At 36.8% G+C, this 24,215-nt stretch overlaps 1 protein-coding gene across 4 annotated transcripts in view; it reads right to left on the reverse strand.

Moving 5' to 3' along the window:
* Nucleotides 1–9,708: 9,708 nt before the first annotated feature.
* ZBTB44 (zinc finger and BTB domain containing 44) overlaps nt 9,709–24,215 on the reverse strand; it is an 85,357-nt gene continuing 70,850 nt past the window's right edge. For all 4 annotated transcript variants that reach the window (XM_087433936.1, XM_004438478.3, XM_087433938.1 and 1 more), the window contains 4 exons: nt 18,994–19,078; nt 16,149–16,312; nt 14,187–14,487; nt 9,709–11,497 (listed from right to left, as the gene is read on the reverse strand). In XM_087433936.1, the coding sequence (XP_087290062.1) occupies nt 11,215–11,497; nt 14,187–14,487; nt 16,149–16,312; nt 18,994–19,078 (833 nt within the window). In that variant the 3' untranslated portion in view covers nt 9,709–11,214. The remainder of the gene's footprint in view (nt 11,498–14,186; nt 14,488–16,148; nt 16,313–18,993; nt 19,079–24,215) is intronic.

Consider the following 24,215-nt stretch of genomic DNA (forward strand, 5'->3'; position numbering starts at 1 on the left):
CTTTCTAGAGCAAGTTCTGATTAAGTTGTTCAGCTACCTGAAAATGTGTGATGGTTCTCTATTCCCTACCAAATTCAGATCAAATTCTTAAGGTCTCTGATCTGGTCCACTTTATAACATTTTCTTCCATTCTTCTCCTTCAGGGATCCTGTAATGCGCAGCAAATTAAACTACTTTCGTCTCCTGGACCTACCTCTTAGTGTCAGTGTTGTTTCCTGGGGTGGTCTCCCTCTGTCTCATTTCTGCCTGTACAAATCCTAGACCTCTTTTCCAGGAAGATCCAGCTCAAATGTTGCCTCCTCCAGGTACCTTACCTGTTCCCTCCAGCCAGGTCTCTCCCTCCTTTAAATTTCCAAGGCACATTATTTGGTGTTTCTCTCGTGGCAATCAGTTATTTCCATACTAGTTTTATTTCTATAATTCTTTTTTACTTCAAAAACCATAATCTCCTAAGGTCAGAGACTTCATTCATTCAACCAACCCTGGGCCTGGGACACCTTGGTGCAAGAGACAGATGTGGTCTTTGTCCTAATGGAACTTAATCCAACGGAGTTTAGTCCAACTGACTGTAAATAATCAATTACCACTGTCATAAAAGTATAGGATGTTATGTGAGCATAACAGAAGTCCCAACCCAGTGTGGGAGGCTCTAGGAAAGCATCTTTAAGAAGTGATACTTAAGTATGGACTTGATGGAAGAGTAAACCAGACGAAGACAGGAAAATGGCAAAACCAGTGTTCTAGAAAACAATTTGGGGAAATTTTGGCCAGGCTGATGGCAGTTGTTCTGAGGATTAGATTTAAAGTTAATCCTCATAATCCCATATAGCCTTACATTTCAGACCCTAAATTAAAAATGAGTACGATTCTGATATTTATGGTGAAGTAAGAGTTGAGGCAAATCATAAGGTCACATGTTGAAAATAATTCTAGGTGTTCTGCCCAGAACTTCCGTGATAAGTACCTCTGAGCATTCTGGTAGAGAGAGCTTATGACCATCTCTCGGCAACACTCATTTACTCGTTCAACATTTTTTGAGTTCTACTATGTGTCAGGCACTATAGGGGATACACAAATAAAAGACACAGTCCCTGACGTCAAGAACTCAGTCAGGTAAGGGAGACACACTAGTAATAAGACTTATCAAGTGGTTACTATACACTAGGTGCTGTTCTAAGTATTTTACATATAATTAAATTCTCACAACTACCCCATAAGGCAGATTTACAAGACAGTGTGACTGAGAAGTGGTTTTGTGGAGCTAAACAAAATCTGCCATGGGAATAGACAGGACGGACCCTTAAGCCCAAACTGGAGGTAGGCAGGAGGTGGGAGTGAAGACTGAGGGGCGGGTTCCTAGAGGTGAAGCCTGATCTGTCTTGAAAGTCCAACTGTAATTAGCCAGGCACAGCAGGCTGGCAATAGGGTATCCCAGGGGGAGAGAGGCAGATTTTAAGTAGGGCTGTGTTCTGATTAGAAAGATGACTCTAGTAACAATCTAAGGAATGGACGGGAAGAGGCCCAAGTGGAGAGAGGGAAGAACAGTTAGGAGGCTGTTATTAGGTCAGAAGCAACAAAGGCTTGAATTAAGCCAGTAGCAATAGGGATGGAGAAAATGATGGAAAATGTTACCATCAGGGGTGGGAAAGATAACCCAGTGGAGGTATTAACTAGGGAAGAGGACATAAAGAAAAAATTGACCAGTCCACATCTTTAGAACAAGGTTTATATGCAATTCTTTTCACATTGTAAGAAAAAGTTAACCTCTGACTCTCCTTTAAGAGAACTAGGTCCTGGCATAAAAGACAAAAACACTCATGTGCATAATTTAATTCACATGTCCCATCAGCATTACCCTCCCTTAAGGGTGTCCCAAAATGCTGGTGCCCACCCAAAAAGAATCATAATTGCTAGAACTGGCAGGATAAAAGTTCCTGGCTTCTCTTACAGTCTGTGTACAGAGGCCACACAGATATAGGCTCTACCCATTCAAGACCTCTGAGGTTGCAGCCCTGTTGGTCTGGAGATTTCAGAGTAGAGCTAACGCCTTCCTGTAATTGGTAGGAAGGGCACTATCTATCTACGGGGACTATAGATTTATTACTTTCCCTGCTTATCTCACTGGGTTCTTAAAGACCAAATCACTAAAAGTACTAGCATTTTCAAATATACTGAAAAGGAATTTTTACTAATCTTGTAGACTCATTTGCATTCAATAAAGAATTCTGTTCCTGGACAAAAGTTATCATGTACAGGTCGTACCATATGTACTATTGATACCTGGATTGCCAAAGAGAACATATCTGCCTCAGCCCCTAATTTAAAATGGACTACAGGGGGCCGGCCCTGTGGCTTGGTGGTTAAGTGCGCGCGCTGCAATGCTGGTGGCCCGGGTTCGGATCCCGGGTGCGCATCGAGGCACCACTTCTCCGTCCATCCTGAGGCCGAGTCCCACATACAGCAACTAGAAGGATGTGCAGCTATGACATGCAGCTATCTGCTGGGGCTTTGGGGGGAAAAAATAAAATAAATAAAATCTTTAAAATGGACTACAGGAATTTTGTTTGGTTGTGATCTTTTTTTCTTATGTTCTAACTCAACTTTCCCCACAGAGGGTCTCTAGACAGCAAGAATCATCAGAGGCAATTCATTAGAGGCTGGCCCTTTACTGGGGGTGTGTGTGTATGTGGTGCTAAGCCTGTCTAACTTTTCAGGTCTCTGTTCAATGAGACTTACTCATTCATTAAATGACTTTCATCCAAGGCAGCCAGAAATGTCAGCTGTGGAAAAAATTAGGCAGGGATAGAAGGAAGGGTGTGGGGATTACGTATGGAAGTCCTGCAAAGTGATTCTAATGCCAGCTCTGCCCATAGCCTCTGCAATGACCTGTCTACTTGTCTATTAAGTGGGTAATACAGAAATTTCAAATTTTTTTGTAGGAAAATTCAAGTAAACCAATCAGTTTACAAAAACAACAAACCGCTTTCCCTTTGTCCCCAAGGCTGTTCAAACTCTAGTTCTAAATCAGTTTGCTGATGAGGAATTTCTTTCTAGACTGAATATGCCCTACTTTATCAGTTTTTCCATCTGTATAAACGTTTACCCATATAAAAAATAATTTACATTAAAACTTTGGGATTTGATGTTTACGAGCAAGTTTCCCCCACTTAAACTCTTGGTATGTTTGTGGATTTTTGTTAACTTTCTCAGTTTAGTGCTTAGAGCAAACATTCCTGTTCAAAAGGGAACGCCCAAACTACTCATTTCAACTGTCAGTTGAGGAGATACACACCTTTGGTTAATAAGTCTAGTATCATTTTTCTGAAAGGAATTTTTCTGGTATGTAGTTCACATACAGATCAAACTGTAGGATATAATTATCTTAAATTCTATATTCTGCATTTATATATATCATCTGTGGCTGAGGCTACTAAGGACCCAACCCAGTTTGCTGACTTTGAATGGTTTGGTAAACCATTGTTAAATCCACTCAACACACTCACTGAATGAAAGAGGATGCTTCTTAAAATTTACTGTCTTCCTCTCTGAACTTAATTCTAGTGATCCTGGTAGCTTGGGGTCAATGAAATAATTTTCTTTGCCTGTTACTCTCATTCTACAGACTAGTTATTGTTAAAATCCACATCAAGATGAATCTAAAGTTAGAAAGCCCTTCCTTTAGGTTCTCATAGGCTCATTACCTATGCAATAAGCTGCTTTCCCCCAGTATGTATCTATTTTCTACTCCCTGGTTGTAAGATGTTATTGAAATGTGACCAATAGCTCTCTAATGAATAAAGTATAACTTCAGGAAGATTCAGAGCAACTTCTAAGGATGCAACTCACCACTCAGGAAGTAGCTTTGCACAGGAACCTGGTTCAACAGCTCTAGGATTTGACTTGCTCTAACCAGCCTCCTTTAGATCCCTTTCAATCTTAGGGATGGCGTTTGTGGAATCTTTGCACTCTCAGCTCTCTTTGTACTTGCCCAGGAAGCTCACACATGCTGTCTAATGTAACACTCTCTAGTTTGGACACACTCAATGGAGGTTTACTTAAGTAATGCGTTATTCTGATGACTTTTCTTATCCACTTGACCTCAACCAATATCACTAATTTTTCCTTCCAGCCAACAATAAATAACAACAGCAGGAAGTTTTATTCCACAAAGCATTAATAAGATATTTTAATGAGGAAAAAAACCCAAATCTTAGTCTTAGTTTCTATTCAAAGACACTCAAAACTAGTTTTTCCCTGCCCATCCCTTCTAACTGCAACTTTATTTGTGACCATGTAATAAAGGCCAGTGTAAAGATTTTTTTTTAAAAAGTTTAAACCTTTTTTAAAAAGATTAAACAACCAGGCTAGCAAAAAGGTACTCAATACATACTTTCCTTATATCAAACAAGCTAATATTTCAGTACAATGTAACTATACAGAATATATACAATACACATATGTTCACAAAGCAAACACTATAGGCTCAGAACAGATTTGAAAAAACATGATATTCACATTGATTACAATAACTCTAAAAATGATTGTAACGTTGAAACGGCACTTAGTTTACAAAAAAGTCACAAAAATATATAGATATATATATATGTAGTCACCAAGAACTATGGTTCCTGTAAAATACTAATAGCCAGATACTAGTATATAAAATCTGAAGTTCTGACATTGTATAACATTTTTAGGAAATAAAACAAAATCCAAAACCATTTTTGTTATTGTTGAAAGTCAAACATGCCAAGTAACTTAGCTATGGCCACTGTCACCAAGTAAAGCCATACTTGAATGAGATGACAACTGGATACAAAGCTGGTGAATTGGCGACTGGCACGGTTAAGAGTTGTACTGCTTCTAGGAGAGGGGTAGAAGACATAGAAACACTCATCTACATAATTTAATTCACATTTCTTCCCCAGCATTACCCTCCCACAAGGGTTTCACAAAATGCCAGTGCCCACAAAGAATCATCAAGCTATAACTAGTAAGTTAAAAAAGTTGCCCCCAAACTTCCTTGATGTTGGGCTATAGGCAAATATTACAGCATGCATCAGCTAAACAAAGCAGTCATTACCCATCTGGAGGACTGTGCTGCACAGCTTCCTCCTAGGCTGGTGGTGTTAGAAAATACTCCAGTTTTTAAATGGAGCCTGATTTGTATGTTAGCTCTGTAAAATACTGAGCTACTGTAGCAGCAAATATGAAATAACAGAAACAAAAACATTTAAAAATTCATTGCTGTTACATCAAAACAATTTTTTTCCTTCACAGATATCTGTCTCCTTTAACCAGACATCAATTTCTTCTACTAATGAAATATGGTCTGTTATCTCAATCTGACTTTCTCATTATGCTGCTGTGGAAAAAGACAAGTCCTAATCCTGGAAAGTTTAAATTTACTCTTAAAAATGGGAATATAGGAATTTTAAAGTAAAAAAAAAAAGTCTGTTCTAAAAGTATCTCTCACAAATATATATATTTAAATATTAAAATAGGCTACCTAGGATTTTTATAAAATGGCTTTTGAAAAGATAGTAGAGGCACAAAGAAGCCAGATACTATCCTCCAATTAGACATAAGGTGCCACAGGGGTGCCCTACAAAGAGGCAGGGAATCTCTATCTGATGCAATAGGAGGCATCAGCAACAACAGAAAAATCAAATATATTATTGGGACATGGATCAAAACCAAATTTTATTCTATTAGGGATTGTTATTTTTTAAAAAATATCTTGAAATATAAGCATTAGAAGCCATCACTTTGTAGAAGGAAGAAAATGAATAAAGTTTATGATCTTATTCCTTCCAAATACCTGATAGCATTCATTTCAGGCACCTGAAAGAAGAAAAGCAGTGCAACTTGCAATAATTTAATGGACTTCTCTCAGTATGAGAGACTTGACATAGCATCTTGTCAACTTGAAAATTAAATTGATAACTGAAATAAAAGAAAGCTTTTAGGGGGGAAAAAAAAACACTTATAACCTAATCAAAGAAAAGGTTCTCTCTAGAAAATATGAGTGTCTAGGAACTGCATGAAAGGCTTCCCATCTTTAAATGAACACAGTGTCCACTAACACCAAGAGAAAACCAAGAGAAACGCCGTGTGTTACGAGGAGATGACCCGCTTCCTCCTAATTGGAAGGGAAGACTTATGCTTCCTCAGCAGGAGATGTACTTTGGTAACCTGAACGTTCATTTACAGGATGATCTTTTAACTTATTTAATTGAATAATGAAATCTGGATATGGTTAGACCAGCATTTTAAAACAAGGACAATTTAATAAAAGTCATGACACTGTAGCCCCTCAAACCATCAAGCATCGATTTTATCAAAAAATCATCACAATTGAGCCCAGGGCTTTAAGCTTAATCAGCAAACTAGTCAATTTAATAGAGAAAGGCAATAATCACAGAATTTTGATTTTATAAACCAGGCACTTCAAACTGAAATAAAAAATTGTTTTTTTTTTTTATTTTTAAAAAAATGTTTTGTTTTCAATCAATGGTCTGAACTCTTAAATTCTTTGTAAACTTTTATGTACACAGGAACCTTGGCATTGGTTGGAACTGGCCTGGGTCCTACACAGAGGGAGCTTACTTAACTGAAGTAGCACTAACACTTTAAGGCAGTTTCATTTTTGGATACTGCCACACTGAGATTCCAATAACACTGCCTGACGTCTCTGCAGAGACTACTTGTAAAGACATGGAACTATTTTTTTTGGTCATAGAAATATAATCACTACAATGTAGTAGAAACATCTAACTGTATTAGTTTAGTATGAGGTAAAAAAAAAAAAAAATTCAACTCTGATGTCACTAATAGTCTTCACCCATAATCTGACATAGGCTTAACTCCTTATTAATAAATCTCAACATATTTATAATCTAAAAATGAAATATCCACAGAGTGTCTGTCCCTTAGTTGAACCTGGAAATTGGTTCAATTCCACTTCACTGTTTAACCTGAACCATTATTGCTTTTGGCAAATTTGTGTTGCTGAGGACTTCCCAAATAAAAATACCCTAGGTCACCATATAACCATCAAGCAAAAACGACACTGAAAGATAAAAACTGGTATAGGCAAAATAAAGAATAACAATTTAAATTTTGACGATTTTAGCTTAAAGCCTGTAGGAGTATGCTTAACTAAATATTCCTCATAGATGTGTTTACTATAATAGAGCTTCCCCCTCAATTTTGTTCCACTGACTCAGAAAAGAAAATCTAGTTTCTATACATTCTTCTCTCAGTAACTTTTAAAATCGAAACATAAGTGTCCTATGTCAATAACTTACAGTGAAAACCACATTTATTACCTTTTAGCAACTTTGGGTCGCTTCCAAATGCGAACTTGACTAATTTTTTTCCCTCCAATGAATATTACTATCTAGAAAACTATTCTTCCTCACTTGGATGTATATTTCAGAGTTATAACTTCACATTTTGCAGACGAGTGAAAATAGAGTATGTGCCACATGAAAGTTTCTAATTCTCTTCTTCATGAATTCTCCAACTCCTTTCAGTTAAAATATCACTTTAGGATTATTTATTCATCAAGTAATAAGAACAATTCTCTCCATGTGGTATACTCATACAGTATTGCCACTACATTATACAGTAATGTATTTTTCAGGGACTACAAAGCTGGGTCTAAAACATGATCTGAGAATCTTCAAAATAAAAGCTACTAAAATAGATAATTGGCCTCCATTTAGATTAAGATAAAGACAGAATAAAATAATAAGAAGAGCGAGCCTGAAAGAGTTAATACAGCTTCCAAAGGCTCCCAGGGAACCACTTATACACAGGAGAGTCTGGCTCAGTAGTTAGAAGGTAACCGAGTCATCAACAATAAGTATATGAGATGTGCTGACTAGTCCATTCCATTCAGTAAAATATTTTAACAAAATGGAAGTTTTTTTTTTTTTTTTTTTCAAACCAAAGGGCATGTGTCATAACACGGAACCAAATTACTGTAAGCCAGAATGATTGCTGAAATGTTAGAATGTAAGACTGAATGAGGCTATTGAAACATTTTGGTATACTTTGTCTCACTGGAATTGAAAACTTTAAAAACTGGCAATGTAACTAAATGTGTAACTAATTATATGAAATAAAAATTAAAAAGATTACTTGAAATTCAAATTAAGAAAAATCCATTCAAATATATTTGTGAGTGATAACCTCCATCCACATCCATTTATAGAAAACTTAAAATGCAAAAAAGTAAAAACCAATATTAATCCCTTTGTTTCTGAAATAGTATAATCATTGACATGCTAGATACTTCCACCATTAGACTACACCTGTAAAAATGGAGAAATGACTGCAGGAGCTGTACCACCCAGTACCATGGCGAACATCTTTGCTCATTTCTAAAGTATGTCCCACCTGTTTGGTAGCTTAAAAACTGAAAATAAATGCTTTTCTTGTATAAAATACTTGGTTTTAAAAGGAAATTTATCCTTCATCCTAAAATTTAAGCCCTTTAAATATCATAAAGTTACCCTCTTGGGCCTTAAGAAAGACAGCTATACTTAAGTATTCTAAACTGGCAATTTTTATGTTCAGTTATACTGGTAATTTCTAATGGATGGGATACTGTAACTGGCTTTCATCTCTTTGCAATGTTTTCCATATATTCTGGTAAAAATTATATATCCAGGCATCCTTCTCTTAAATCAATTTTAAATAAACCTAAATAACACTATATACAATTATCTCTTGCAGCTCAGTTTCCTAAAGCAGATCCATAAGCTAAATATCCTTAAACTGTGTATCAACAAAAATGTAGAGCCTCACTGAAAGAGAAAAAGAAGGCCTTTGTTTATATCATTTTATGTTAAATACTAGTTACCTGTATTGATCAGATTTGGGGAATAGATAACTAACCAACTATGCATTTTCACAGTACATTCCAAGTTTTCATAAAACTCACAAAACTTTCAAAAACTTGTAATTACCAATGAAAATCTAAAGTTTCCATTTGAAACAACAGTCAGTGGTGGTAATTCTACATTCTGAGAACACAGAATACCTTAGAGCTGCCAAAACTGTGCAGGCTCTCTTCACGTCGAGTTCTCAAGACAGGGGATATGCTAAAACACTTTCAACCAACAAATCCCCAAATGATTCTTATACATTTCTTTTCTTCAACCCTATTTCTTTCCTTCTTTTCTTCCTTCCTTTTTAAAAAATAACTCTTAGAACTGAGGGCAACAATGATTTCTGGTCGTAATTTTACCTATTCTTTGTCTTGCTCATATAAGATTTTAACATTAACTTTGACATTTACCTACTGGTAGGCATAACAGTTTTCAAAGAACATATATATGACATCAAAAATAAAATTTTCTCATCTTTCCAGTTGAGACACAGAAGTACTGTTACTAATAAGTATCAGTTTGTTGCAGAAAGTAATTCAACCCTATTAGTAAGGAAGCATAAACAATGGAAGCCCATCATAACCTGGATATGTTGATTTTTCTGAAGGTAATACACCTATGTTTGAGAGCAAAGGGGGAAAAACAGATTCATGAGTGAGACAGGAGATGGAAACAAGTTCAAGACAGAAAGAACTTTAGCCTAAAAAAAATCTTCAGTGAGTTTACTTTCCCTTCCCTGGGGGGTTGGAGGAGCAGGAATCAATTATAGAATTAGCCAATTAAAAAAAAAATGAAACAATTAAATCACTACAACTTAAAAATTATTTTATTATTAAGATCTAGCACCCAGACAAAATTCAGATCTGTGTTTTGAATAAGAGATCGCACTTCGTTTCTTTTTTCTAATCTAATCAGGTGCTTTCATAATTACTAAACTTTGGGTATATACATATAAAGTAAGTTACTCAAAAGTTCATTGTTCATGGACTCATGAATATTTAAGATCAAGGTCGGTGATGCTTTAATGGCACCAGATGAAAAGTATACTCCAGTTTAGAGTATCATGTAAATTTCAACTTATACATAAACGAGGAAGTTTCATTTTTTTAGCAGCAAAAGAGGTGATATTCATTAATTTAAGATTTTTAGCTTTTTTGTCTTTTTTTCCAAAACAAATTTGAGTCATAGATCATCATTTTATAGCCTCTTCTTATCTTTTAAATTATTGCTTCCATTGTGTAAAAACTATACTAACTTGGCAATGTCTAAAAATATTTTGGAACATGGACAACTCCAATGTCATATGGAATCTTGTAAACAATCTTAGTTGGGTTAAGAACGTAGCCTTAACAGAGAATTCTTTATTTTGTCCAAAACAGTACAATAAAAACATCCCCAACAATACATAAACCTATATATAAAATATATAATATCTCCAATATTTTTCCTTTATATGGTATCACGCAGTATATGCAAGAGAAAGACTGCTGATGGGGCAAGAGGAAAACTGATTTCTACAATGACCTAATTAGCCAGGCATTAACATTCAAAGACCAGGTAAACAATTTTACTCAGAAAAGCAGTATTATAGAGTTTCTATGAAGCTGGGATTTACATACTACACTCTCTATTCCTGGTCATTTCATGCACAGCTTGACTATTCTCAATCATAGTTCTTTGTCTTCTTTCATAGAAGACAGAAAGATTATTTGGAGGAGCGGTATTATAAAGGTACAGGGAACGCCTATCCCAATAACAAATTTTCACCATGAAAAATCATAACAGAAATGACAAAGCTTAAAAATAAAGAGTATGTTGGATTTCAGAAGTATTTACCCAATAAATTTTAAGAAAGCTTACCATAAATACTTCCAAAAACAACAGGCTTTACAAAATATTGTACACTGTCCTGTGTATAGGAGTAAACATCTATTCAGGCCATTTGTCAAATTCTGCTTAATAATTTGTCTCTGGTGTACCCTTTCACCTCAGGAAGGTCAATAATCATCTGATTTCTTTTTTACCTAATGATGTGCTGTTAGCCTATTTTCAACAGTGGAAGAAGAAACTGATACATGTTTTAAGTCAACTGGTTCTCCTTAAGTCTCATAGTTTCTATAGTATTTCAGCATCATGTTATTGTGCACTTACAGAAGCAACCTCTCAGTCATGAGAAAATAAAACAGTTGCAGGGCTTACAAAGTAAAAAGAGAAATTCTTTCCCAAACTCTTTTTTGTTTAAGAAATTAAATTAAATGTACAAGACCAAGCACAGGCACTTTCCAAAAACCAAAAATGAAGCCAAACCACAAAATTACTCAATAGTCATAGAAGACAGCTCTGATTTTGGGGGGGCATCTCGGGCTGGCTCAGCACAAGTACTGGTCTTTGGCCGCTCTGGCATGTCTTCCTCTTTTTCTGCCAGCCCACCAAGAGACCCCAGAGGAAAGGAGCTTTCGCAATTCTGGGTCGAGGAGACCTGTGAAATTACAGGCATTTGAACAGAGGAGTTGCTTTCAAAACTGTGTTCTCCAAGATCATACTGAACAAGGGTCTCTTCTTGCTCCTGGTTTAAGTAGTCCGGTACTAGGAAATCACTAGATAAGAGGCAAAGGATGAAAAAGGGAGTTAATTTTCAAACGAGTAATAAATAAGACACAATAAAACAACATGATTTGTAAAATAAGATCGGGATTTTTCGTTTCTCTAATTCTTGAATGAAGACTTTTGAATGAAGAGTATAAAAGGAATTTTCAACTTCTAAACTTTCCTAAAAATGAACCAAAGGCATCCATCAGAACCAAAGTATATCAACTCTCCCTACCACTAACTGATAAGATTAATTATCACCTTCAGTGTCACTTTGGACACCTAAACAGCCTTTCTCGTTCTATGTAGAAGAGTTTCTGTATACAAAACAAATGCAATTGGCATGCCCACTTAAGGAAAGATCATTTGAATAACTTATGCTTAACCTTTCTTGGATTATACACTAATTAAGAGGTATATAAACCTAGCTTTTTATTACTTCCTGAATATAAGAAAATAAATCCTTACGCATAAATGACCTTATACAGAATCTACTACACAGAGGAATGTAAAAAAATAATTTGTGCGTATCCTATTAGACTTGGTATTCGAAAACAGTTAATAAATTACCTTGAATCAGAATTTGGAAATGAATGCCATGAGATTGGTTACATGTTAGTTCCTCAGAAAGTATTTAATTTATTGATATTAGAAGTATTTATTATTCTATTGATACAAGAATAAAGTAAGTATTTAATTATTGGACGTGGACAATAAAATACACCAAAATTTTAACAACAGTGGATATTATCTCTGAGTGGTGAGATCAAGAAAGATTTTTAATTTCTTACATTTTATACTTTTCTATATTTACTAAATTTTCAACTATAAGCATTTTTTGTAGTTAAAACAATAAGCATTATGAAATAAGTCTTAGATGCTTTAACTCGTCTTTTTTTTTTTTTTTGTGAGGAAGATTGGCCCTGAGCTAACAACTGACAATCCTCCTCTTTTTGCTGAGGAAAACTGGCCCTGGGTTAACATCCATGCCCATCTTCCTCCGCTTTATATGGGACGCTGCCACAGCATGGCTTGACAAGGGGTGCGTCAGTGCCCGCCCAGGATCCAAACCAGCGAACCCTGGGCTGCCGCAGTGGAGCACGCACACTTAACCACTTGTGCCACCGGGCTGGCCCCGTAGATGCTTTAACTCTTGATTGCTAAACTAAAAAAGTTCATTACACTAGGAAATGTCAATAACTAATACACTTAATATGGTTATTTTTTAATTTGATCGTCCAGTATTAATAAAAAAAAATGAAAATCTGCCCATCTGCAAGCAATTTAAAATGTCCTATGTTATATTTTCTAAAGTCTTCAGGTGTTAGACAAGAGGAGTGGAGGATAGAGGGCTCCATACAGGGAAGATACAGACAACAGGAGTGGTTAACTGGGACACTTTTTTAGTCTCGAACAATGTTTGATGTGATGTGTATAATCTAGGTTTAGTGATATGACAACCAGACACTCAGAGCTAGAAATGATTAAACAAAACGAATGTCTGGTCTGAAGAGAAAAACAAAATATATGCAGAGATAATTGGAATTTTTTTTTTTGGGGGCAGGGAAAGATTTGCCCTGAGCTAACTAACATCTGTTGCCAATCATCCTCGTTTTTTTTTTCCTCCCCAAAGCCCCAGTGCATGGTTGTATATCCTAGTTCTAAGTCCTTCTAGTTCTTCTCTGTGAGCCACTGCCACAGCATGGCAACTGACAGATGGGTGGTGTGGTTCTGCGACCAGGAAATGAACCCGGGCCGCCAAAGCGGTGAGAGTGCTGAACTTTAACCATTAGGCCATCAGGGCTGGCTCAGGAATGATTTGAAATTTATTGAAAAATAAGATTTTAAAAATAAAGGTGGTTTAGAATGCAAAAGTTTAGAAAGACTTCATTTTATAAGAAACTAAGGATTCCTACACATGTACAATTCTGATCAAGTATTAAAAAAAGACAAGAGAATTTTTTTATCTAGAGGAGACCTTAGAAATCATCTTTAAAGCTTACATTTGATCTATCTCTAAGTTTTAAGCTTCTTCATCTGTAAAGTGACATGTGCAATCATAATAGCAGTTACTGGCTGAGCTAGAACTAGAACCTGATTTCTCTGGATAGCCTATAAATCAGAAAGGTAACTCTATTACAAATCACTAATATTAAAAGCATTGAGCTCTAAACTGAAAGAAAAAAAGAAAACCTCATTTGATCTAAATAATCACATCCACAATAGTTGCTACTGAAGTTTCTCTCTTATTGGTAAATGTGTATTTCTTTATATAGAATTAAAAAAAAAAGAGAGAGAAGTGGTCAAGAATTTTATTAATATCCAAAGAGTCTGAAGTAATCTAATATCACTAAGTATCATCTGGTATGGTAAACTTTCCAAAAAGGTCTATTTAAGATCCACTACAGAATTAATTTAACCTTATATTATTAAAATAAACAAACAAGAGGATGAATAGTCTACTTCTGTAGAAAAAGATTACTAATACCAATTATAAAAATATTTATAATTGTATATACTTAGAAGATTCAACAAAATTTTATTAGATCAGGAAATCAGAGTATGGATAGTGGGAATTTAAAAGGAATGTGATTGATTAGCTGGCAACCTGATAAAAAACACAGCAGGTGCCCTAAAAGCAGGAAAAGAGAGTTTAGAAAGCAGTTTTCCTGGTTTGGTTTTCGTTGTGCACCTCACCTGCTCTGGAAGTAGTTTGCTAGCTCTGACGCTTCATGGTTCAGACTCCTCAGGTGCACGATTAAATTCCCAGAGTTGGTGAACATGGCGCCACATGTTTTGCACTCGTAAATCCGAGGCTTGCGGATAATGTGCCGGGAAACCCTCATGTGGTGTTTGTACTCCCCGAAGGAAGTGAAAGTGGCACTACAGATCTGGCAGCGGAAACAGCGTTTACCTTCGTGCTTTAGGCGGTGCATCTTTAGCGAGTAAGCCCTGGTGAACTTTTTCCCACAGCGGTCACACTGAAATGGTTTAATTCCTGTAAAATAAAGCAAAAAAAAAATATTATCTAAAAACAAAATAAACTAAAAGGTCATAAACTACACACATTTCTGAACTATAATTCTGTAGCAATAGATAATTTGAAAAGATAAAAATCACCAGCAAAAATGAATTCCAATTCAATCTCAGAAAAGGGACAGAGCATCTGAAAAGTCACTAGTGCCTTAAAAAAAGAAAGGCATGAGGGGGAGGGGCAAACTAGGTTAGATACACATAAGTTGATTTTTGAATACTCTTCTAAATCATCTATTTTACAGACTTCAAAACACAATTAATCACAGTATTTAAACAGAACCCAAATCCCCATATAACAAAACTTATTGGGGGCCAGCCTGGTGGCACAAGCGGTTAAGTGCGCACGATCTGCTGCGGTGCCTGGGGTTCGCCGGTTCGGATCCTGGGCGCACACCAATGCATCGCTTGGCAAGCCATGCTGTGGCGGTGTCCCATATAAAGTGGAGGAAGATGGGCAGGGATGTGAGCCCAGGGCCAGTCTTCCTTGGCAAAAAGAGGAGGATTGTGATATGTTAGCTCAGGGCCCATCTTCCTCACAAAAAAAACAAAAAACAAAAAACAAAAAACTTATTATTTCATTTCATTAAAGCAGTGAGGTTTATATTAAAAAGATGTGAAAATGATTAGTACCTATTCTTCATTCCCTATCTCAGAGAGAAATGAGAAGAAAAAAGGAAAACGCTAACATTTCTAAACATAATTAATGATCATGATAGAATTAGTACTTCATGGATTGATTGGGTTTTTGGGTATTTAATGTAGTAGTGATAGAAAAAATATGTAGAAAGTAATATGTGAATTATAAAGTATATTACTGGTTTCCTCCAATTCATTATCATAGCTTTGGTAAAAAAAAAAAATTAAAAACCTTTAAAACACAATCTGTTGATTTAACAAAGTCGCAGGGAACTGGTGTTTAGTAGCACAGGGACTCTCAGACCTATCTACAGAAGAGGAAAGGGAGATGATTACAGCTGAGAACAGTAGCAAAGACTTCTTATTCATCAGAGGTCAGTGTTTTACCTGCAAGAATTTTGTTGTCTTTATGTGATCACTGAACTTAAGTTTCAAATCTGTTTTACACATCATTTACCCTAAATCTCTTTTATACTAAAAAAAATACTACAAAGCTGACTAATCAGGGCACAGAGAAATTTAGGATTGCAGAATTAAAATTAACTTATTGCTATTAAGTTTTTAAAAATACTTTTTATTCAGAAATAATTTCAAACTTACAGAGAAGTTACAAGAATAGTAGAAAGACCACCAATATATGCCCTTTTAACCCCAATTGCTTTACCATCTGTATTCATGCTTTTCTACCTCACGTATATACACACACCTAATATAGCCAATATCTTCTTAATTTCCATATTTTACACACACACTCCCCTCTAATTTTTAATCAGAATACTTATGCCAGTGGCAAATGTACTAAGCAAATAGCTTTCTGCTACTGCACCATTTCAGCAACAGATCTAGGCTTAGCTGTTCTCATTTGACTTCCCAGAGATACTTTTTTTTTTTAAACTCAAAAACACCTGTTTACTATTTTTAACTGGGATTCCAAAATAAAATGTTTTAGAGTACTCATTTATGCAGCAATAGGAAAGACGACATTACCTGAGTGGATGAGCATGTGCTGTTTTAGGTTCTGAATACGGGTGAATCGCACCCCACAAGTTGGACACTGAAAAGGTCTATCTGGACCATTTGGACTTGGTCGTTCTGTACTGCTGGTAGAAGGAGCAATGTAGAGTTGATAGGGATACTGAACAGTTTCCAATCTAAAAAACAGATCAAAGAAGGCAACCAGGCTCTGATTTTTAAGTTGAATAAACATTTCTGTACAACTTTAAACAAACAAGAAAAAACACTTAAAGACTTCTTGCAACAGTTTAACTGTTATATTACAAGTTTCATATATAGCTGTACGAAAAATAATGTTACTGCCCAGAATGGCTAGCATCTTAAGAAAGGACATATGGCCACAGAACATATAAACGATTTTACATCAAGTCTCCTTAATCTCTCTAACCCTTTCCTTCCTACCACTGCTTTAATTTAGGCCCTCATCAATACAAGGCTGAATTAATAACTCCCTCTTTAGCCCCACATCCTTCCAATCCATCCTTCTCACGGTTTCACAGTGATCTCTCTGATTAAATCAGCCTGCGGTTTAAAATCCTGCAACAGTTCACTGTTATCTTTATAGAATAAAGTCTAAACCCCTTTGCAAGGCGTACAAGACTCCTCGTGATCTGGGTTCTATGTACTTCACTGCCTCATTTCTTGTCATACTCCCCAAACATATCCTATACCAAGGAGTTCCTAATAGTTCTCTCTCAATGCTATGCTTTTGCACATTTAACTCAGCTACCTTCTTTGCCTAGATAATGCCTACTCATTTTATGAAATGTAGCTAAGAAGTCACCTCCTCCTCCTGGAAGCCTTCTTTGATTTATCAGTGGCTTAGGTAGGTAGCCTCCTATGCAGAGCAACAGAACCCTCTGCAGATCACTCACAATTATCTGTTTACTTGTCTGTGTTCAACCTCTCTTCCTCCCCCCAAATTGGTTTGATCTCTCTGAGGGCAAGAGCTACGCATTTCATCTCTATATCCCCAACATTTAGCACAGTATCAATGTTTGAAATTAAGGAATCTAGGCACATTTCTGTTTGTTTATACCTTCATTAACTTATTTTTAAATGACTCTGGTTCATAACCTGCTCTACCAGGTTTAGCTATTCAAGAACAATAAAGTTTAAGTTCTCTGAATCCTTCAAGTTTTCAATAAACATAGTGTGTTTTTTTGTGTGTGTGTGTGAGGAAGATCAGCCCTGAGCTAACATCCGATGCCAATCCTCCTCTTTTTGCTGAGGAAGATTGGCCCTGGACTAACATCCGTGCCCATCTTCCTCTACTTTATATGGGACGCTGCCACAGCATGGCTTGATGAGCAGTGCATCAGTGCGCGCCCGCGATCTGAAACTGCGAACCCCGGGCTGCCAAAGCAGAGCATGCGCACTTAACTGCTTGCGCCACCGGGCAGGCCCCTCAACAAACATAGTTTTTAAGTCTGTCCTGGACACTCTATGAGGTGGAGTTCATTCAGTGGAGTCTATATTCAACGTTCAGAGAGAAAATAAATACTCAAGAAAATTATCAGAACAGAGACTTAAAATAGGATGATCCAACTGGTGCTGTTTTATTTTAGACTGGTGATCAGGAAAAGTTTCTTTGAGAATTGACATTTAGACAGTGATCTGAAGGTCAAGAAGGAAGATGTGAAAATGGAGAGAAAGCATTTCAGGCAGAATAAAGGCTCTTAAGTGGCAGAAAGGCTCAAAAGCAGGAACAAATATGGAATACTCCAGGAACTAAAAGAAGGTCAATATGGCTAGAATGTCATATGCAAGAAGGAAATGTCTGAAGGGAGGTAGGCAGAAGTCATATCATTCAGGGCTTTAAAATGCATAGCAAAGAGTTTAGATTTTAAGTATGAATCTATTGGAGAATTTTAAGAATCTACTGCTTTAAACAGCAACATGATCTGACTTAATAAAAAAAAAAGATCATTCTGGCTGCTATGTGGTGAATGACTGGAGTAGCGGGAAAATGAAATCAGAGGGCAGTTGAAGGCTACTGCAGTAGTCAAGGCAAAAGATGGTGGTGACCTGAGCTAGGGTGACTGTAGTAGAGATGGAGGGGAAGCGGACTGATAAGGGGTATGTTTTGGAGGTAGAGTTGACAGAACTTGCTTAAGCAGTAAATACGGGGAAGGGGAATGCAGAGTGGTAAGGGAAAGAAGGATCAAGAATAATTCCCAGAGATATTGCTCGAGAAATTGGGGGGATGATGATGCTGTTTACTGAGATGGGAAAGACTGGAAGAACAGGCTTTGAAGGGAGTTAGAAGTCTAAAATTCTGTCTTGGCCATGTGTAGTCTGAAATGCCCCTTATACATCTATGTGGAAGTATCAAGCAGGAAGGGTCAATCTGACCATAATGAGTTGGGAATTACGGGTATACAGATGAGGGTTTGGCAAACTTTTTCTGTAGCAGATCAGACAGTAAATATTTTTGGCTTTGCACACCACATGATCTCTGATTCAACCACTCAGCTCTGCCATCCACAGGCAATACGTAAACATGTGAGCACGGCTGTGTTCCAATAAAACTTGATTTACAAATAAAGGTAGTGAACTGGAACTGGCCTGCAGTGCACAGTTTGTCAACCCCTGATACAGACACTATTAAAGTGATGGACTGGGTAGTTTTGGAAATGCCAATAAACATTGTATGTGGTCTAATTTATGATGTGATGATGCTATCTCATTACTCTGAAAAAATATACTAAAGTAAGGTCCCAATAAACTTCTTATATAATTCCCAGGTAAAATGCTTGAATTTAGAGTTGCAAGCACAGCCCTTACAAGGAAAACTACATCTTACGTTAATACTAACCGATCATCATCATCCGCATGAGGATTAGTGCTAGAAGTGCTTTGAAGTGTAGGTAACCCTTCGGTGACGCCTTCATCTACTGAGCCTGTGAATAAAAGAAAGAGAAGAGGACAGCTGTTAATACTTTAGTACAAATAAGCCGAGATATAAGTTGCAAGCTGTATTTCCAAGCCTCTAAACACAGATTATCTAATTACTGAATTACTAATCAAAAGTAGTAGTATTCTATTTTACTTTTACTTTAATTGAATGTTTATGTGATTTAAAAAGGAATCATATGTAAGACAACAGCCTTATATTACTATTTGAATTCCTTTAGGAGTATTTCTTTGATATAAATTTCAGAAACAAGCAGAGCAATTCAAACGTAAACTAAACAAAAATCCACATAAAATTAAACATATAACAACCATTTAAGGAAGCAGTGACAATTTTTATTTTTCAAAATTTATTTGTGACATACAACTTACTGTATAGATAATATTTAATTTTACGTAAAAAGATAGCTATAAAGTGAACACATGTGCAACCTCCACACAAGTCCTACTAAAACACTGCCAGCATTCTAGAAGGCTCCATTTACTCTTCCCTGATCACAAACCTCTCCTTCCAAGAGGTACCCATTCTCCTGTCATTCATGGTTATCATTTCCTTCCTTTTTTCCCCTTACCCTCCCTTTAAAAGTAATTTTATCTCAAATACATATACCCATAAACTAGGGATTGGTTCTTGCTGGAACACAGCCACATACCATCTAGGGCTGCTGTCACACTACAGTGGCAAAATGGAGTAGTTGTGGTTGTGACAGAGACCATGTGGCAGTTAAGTCTAAAATATTTACTATTATACATGCCCTTTAAGGAAAAGTCTGTACCCTGACCATAAACAATACAGTTTAGTGTTCTCTGGTTGTAAACTTTATATAAGTTGAATCACCGTGTATGTATTCTTGTGTCTTCCTTCTTTCCTTCAATATTGTGGACTCATCTATGTTGCTTCATGTGAGCGAAGTTTAAGTATTGTTGCGTAATATTCATGATCTATCCATTTTACTCTTGATGAACAGTTTCAGGCTTTTATAAAGAATGCTGCGGTGAAGATTCTTGTACAATTAACTTAACGGATACATGCATGCTTTTTTCTAGGGTACCTATACTCAGAATTGCTGAGTCATAGTATATGTGTATCTTTGATTTTATTAGAAAATGCTAAACTCTTTTCCAAACTGATTGTACTAAATTCACATTACTACCCGCAATGTATGAGTTATGTTGCTCCACAGCCTCACCAACACTTGGTATTGTTGGATTTTTAAAATTTTACCAATATGGTGGGTGTGTAGCAATATTTCATTGTGGTTTGAGTTTCATTTCCCTTATTACTAACGAGATTGAGCATCTTTTCATTATTTATTGACTGCCCTCTGTTGTGAATGCCAGTTTAAGTCTTGTTATTGAGTTATCTGCTACTATGAGTTCTTTTCATATTTTGAATATTTATTTGTGTGTGTGTGTGTGTGTATGAGGAAGATTAGCCCTGAGCTAACATCTGTTGCCAATTCTCCTCTTTTTTGCTGAGGAAGATTGGCCCTGGGCTAACATCTGTGCCCATCTTCCTCTACTTTGTATGTGGGACACCGCCACAGTATGGCTTGATGAGCAGTGCATACGTCCACGCCCGGGATCCGAACCTGCAAACCCCAGGCTGCCAAAGCAGAGCACATGAACTTAACCTCTAACCACTACCCCACTGGGCCGGCCCCTCTTTTCATATTTTGGATACAAGCCCTTTGTCAGTGATACATGTTACAAATATTTTTCCCTCTTCCATGGCTTGTCTTTTTACTCTCTTAATGGTTTCTTTTGATGACCAAAAGTTTTACATTTTAATTTAATTGTATTAATCCTTTCCTTTATGATTAGGGCTTTTTGGTCTTGTTTTAACAAATCTTTCTCTATCTCAAATTATCTTGTAGAAAGATTTATGTTTTGCCTTTGACATTTAGGCCGTTTCTTTAATCTACTTGGAGTTGATTTTGTGACTGAACACAATTATTGAAAGTCTGTCTTTTCTTCTCTCCTCTGCAGTGCCACTTCTGTCATATCAAGTGTACATCAAGGCGTGGGTTTGTTTGCAGGTTCTCTACTGGTTCCATCTGGCTGTCTGTTCTTGGATTAATGCCAATCTTTAGTTACCACAGCTTTATGATCTTGATATCAGGTAGAGCAAGTCCTCACACCTTGTTCATTTGCTTCCTGAACATCTTGGCTATTCTTGGCCCTTTGCATTTCTCTATACATTTTACAATCAGCTTGTTGAATATAAGTGATAACAATCATTCCATTCTCCTCCCACCTCCCTATTAGTTTGGAAATTACATGATCTTTTCCTATTCTTTTTTACTGTTTACTTTAGAAATTAGATACATACTTACCTTATCCAAGTCTAAAGTAAAACAAAACCATTACTTCCTCCTGGATAATATAAGGATCTTAGAGCACTTGAACTCCATTTCCCACACTCTCATTCTGCAACTTACAGATTATTATTGTCTGATATTTTACTTCTTTGTTTTGATAAAGCCCTACAAGACACTCATCTTTTATACACTGTTCATTTACATTTGTTCACATATTTACCTTTCTTGTTCTTCATTCCTTCTTATATATTAGACCTTCCATCTGTGCTCACTTTACTTCTGTCTGAAGTCCAATTTTAAGAATTTTCTTTAGCAATGATGTATCATGTTTTTGTTTCTCTGAAAATGCCTTTATTTCACCTTCATTTTTTTTTTTTAAGATTTTATTTATTTATTTTTCCCCCCCAAAGCCCCAGTAGATAGTTGTATGTCATAGCTGCACATCCTTCTAGTTGCTGTATGTGGGACTCGGCCTCAGGATGGACGGAGGAGTGGTGCCTCGGTGCGCGCACCGGGATCCGAACCCCGGGCCACCAGCATCAGAGCGCGTGCACTTAACCACCAAGCCACGGGGCCGGCCCATTCACCTTCATTCTTGAAAGATATTTTCATTGTGTGTGGATATCTAGATTGGCAGTTATTTTCTTTCAGAACATTGAGGATATCATTCTACTGGTTTCTGATGTTATTAAAATGTCAGATATACTTCTGAAAGTAATGTCATTTTTTCCCCCTGAGTTTTCTTTATAATGTGTCTAGGTTTGTGTTTCTTTTTATTATTCCTATTTGGGATTTGCTGGCCTCTAATCTATAGACTGGTGTCTTTCCTCAGTTCTGGAAAATTCTCGGCCATTTGCTCTTCTCCTTTTAGGACTTCCACCAAAACCTATGTTTGTATCCTCCATAACCCTTATCCTTTTCTCCACTGTAGTCTCTACCTGTCTCTGTAATGGTTAATTTTGTGTGTCAACTTGGCTGGGCTAAAGGATGCCCATTATTTCTGAGTGTGTCTGTGAGGGTGTTTCTGTGAGGAAGAGATTAGCATTTGAATCGGTAGACTGAGTAAAGAGTAAAGAAGATCATCCTCACCAATGCAGGTGGGTATCACCCACTCCGTTGAAGGCCGGAATAGAATAAAAAGGTGGAAGAAAGGCGAATTTACTCTCTCTGTTTGAGCTGGGAATCCATCTTCTCCCACCCATGGACATCAGTGCTCCCAATTCTCGGGCCTTTGGACTTGGCCTTATACCATCAGCTCCCCAAGTTCTCAGGCCTTCAGGTTTGGACTGAACTACCACCCACCGCTTTCCTAGGCCTCCAGCTGGCAGATGGCAGATTGTGGAACTTCTTAACCTCCATAATTGTGTGAGTGATTCCCTTCTAATAAATCTCTGTGTATAGATATCCTATTGATTCCATTTCTCAGGAGAATCCTAACTAATATAGTCTCTCTCTGTGCAGCATTCAGGTGATTTCTTCTAAATTATCTTCTGATTCACCAATTCTCTCTTCTGCTAAGTCCTATCTGCTGCCAAAATGTTGACTGAGTTTTTAAATTTTGGTTATTTTTCTTTTTAGAAGTCCTATTTGTTTTTTCCTCAAATCTGCTACATCACTTTTTACACTTGACTACTCTCTGCAATTATTGTTCAAGCTTATTTCATTAATCACAGTAAGCATATTTGTTTTATATCTGTGTGTGAAAACTATGCCAATTGGTTATACCAATTTATTTCTGCTGTTTTTTATCCCCCCTGTTGGTTCTCTCTCTGCTGTGTTTCCTTGTGTGCCCTAGTTGTTTCTGACAGTGGTTATTGCCCTTGAAAATGATTTGTAGGGTATTGTTTTGCTGAGGTTAGGATGAATATGCCCTCTTCCAAAGAAGCTTTATGTTTGTTTCTGCTAGGTTCCTGGAGGGCATTACCTAAACCATATTCACTGTTTGAGACTCCTTGGCCTACTGTGCAAGGAATAATCAGGATGTAAATCTGCAAGAGGGTTGGTCGGTAGCCACAACTTCTCAGGGATGTGTTTTTTCCCCTTTTTCCTTTTCATCTTCTAGTCTGCTCGCTGCCAAGGCAGCTGTTTCTACAGCTGGAGTCTGGAGGAAGGGGAGCAGGTTTAGTTCTGGTGGTATAGTCCTTTGAGGGCCCCACTTAACGTGTGGACCAACTTCTCTAAGCCTTCATAACTTTCACATGCTCTGGGCCTTGACTTGCGTTTCCCTTGCTCTTCGACCTGATGAACCCAAAGCTTATTTGTGTTTCAGAAAACGTCTTAGGGAAAAACTGGTTTTAGTGCTCTGGTATCTACTTACCTCTCTGTGTGAAGCTTCCCCCCTAAATTTAACATGGCAGTTCCTTGACCGTCTTTTCAAATACTTTTAAGGTGGCTTTTTACAAATCGTACTGTTGTTTTAGCAGGCAGGTAGAGCCAAACAATCTAGCCTATTCTCATTAGGTACTGAACTTTGCCAATGTCTTTACCATATGCAAATCAGCTGTGCTGCATCAAATGAACAAATCTGAGCCACTTAAGTTGTTAATAGCAAGCAAGCTTTTGGCTGCAATATTTTATTAAAAGCTAAAATGTACTAATTCTAACAGTTTTTACAACACCATATACACCTGAACATTTAATAAATATCATGTTAATAGACCCATAGGATGAAATTTCCTCCTGACGAAAATTTAGTATCCAATACTTCAGTTTTCCCCTTTGGAACACTTGAATTAGCCGATATTATTAGGAAACGAATGTATTTTCCACTTAAGTAAAATTTTCCAAAAACTAACCTAATCCC

Source organism: Ceratotherium simum, chromosome 7 (assembly GCF_057802395.1).
Source record: "Ceratotherium simum simum isolate JZ-2026a chromosome 7, ASM5780239v1, whole genome shotgun sequence".
NCBI classification, from domain to species: domain Eukaryota; kingdom Metazoa; phylum Chordata; class Mammalia; order Perissodactyla; family Rhinocerotidae; genus Ceratotherium; species Ceratotherium simum.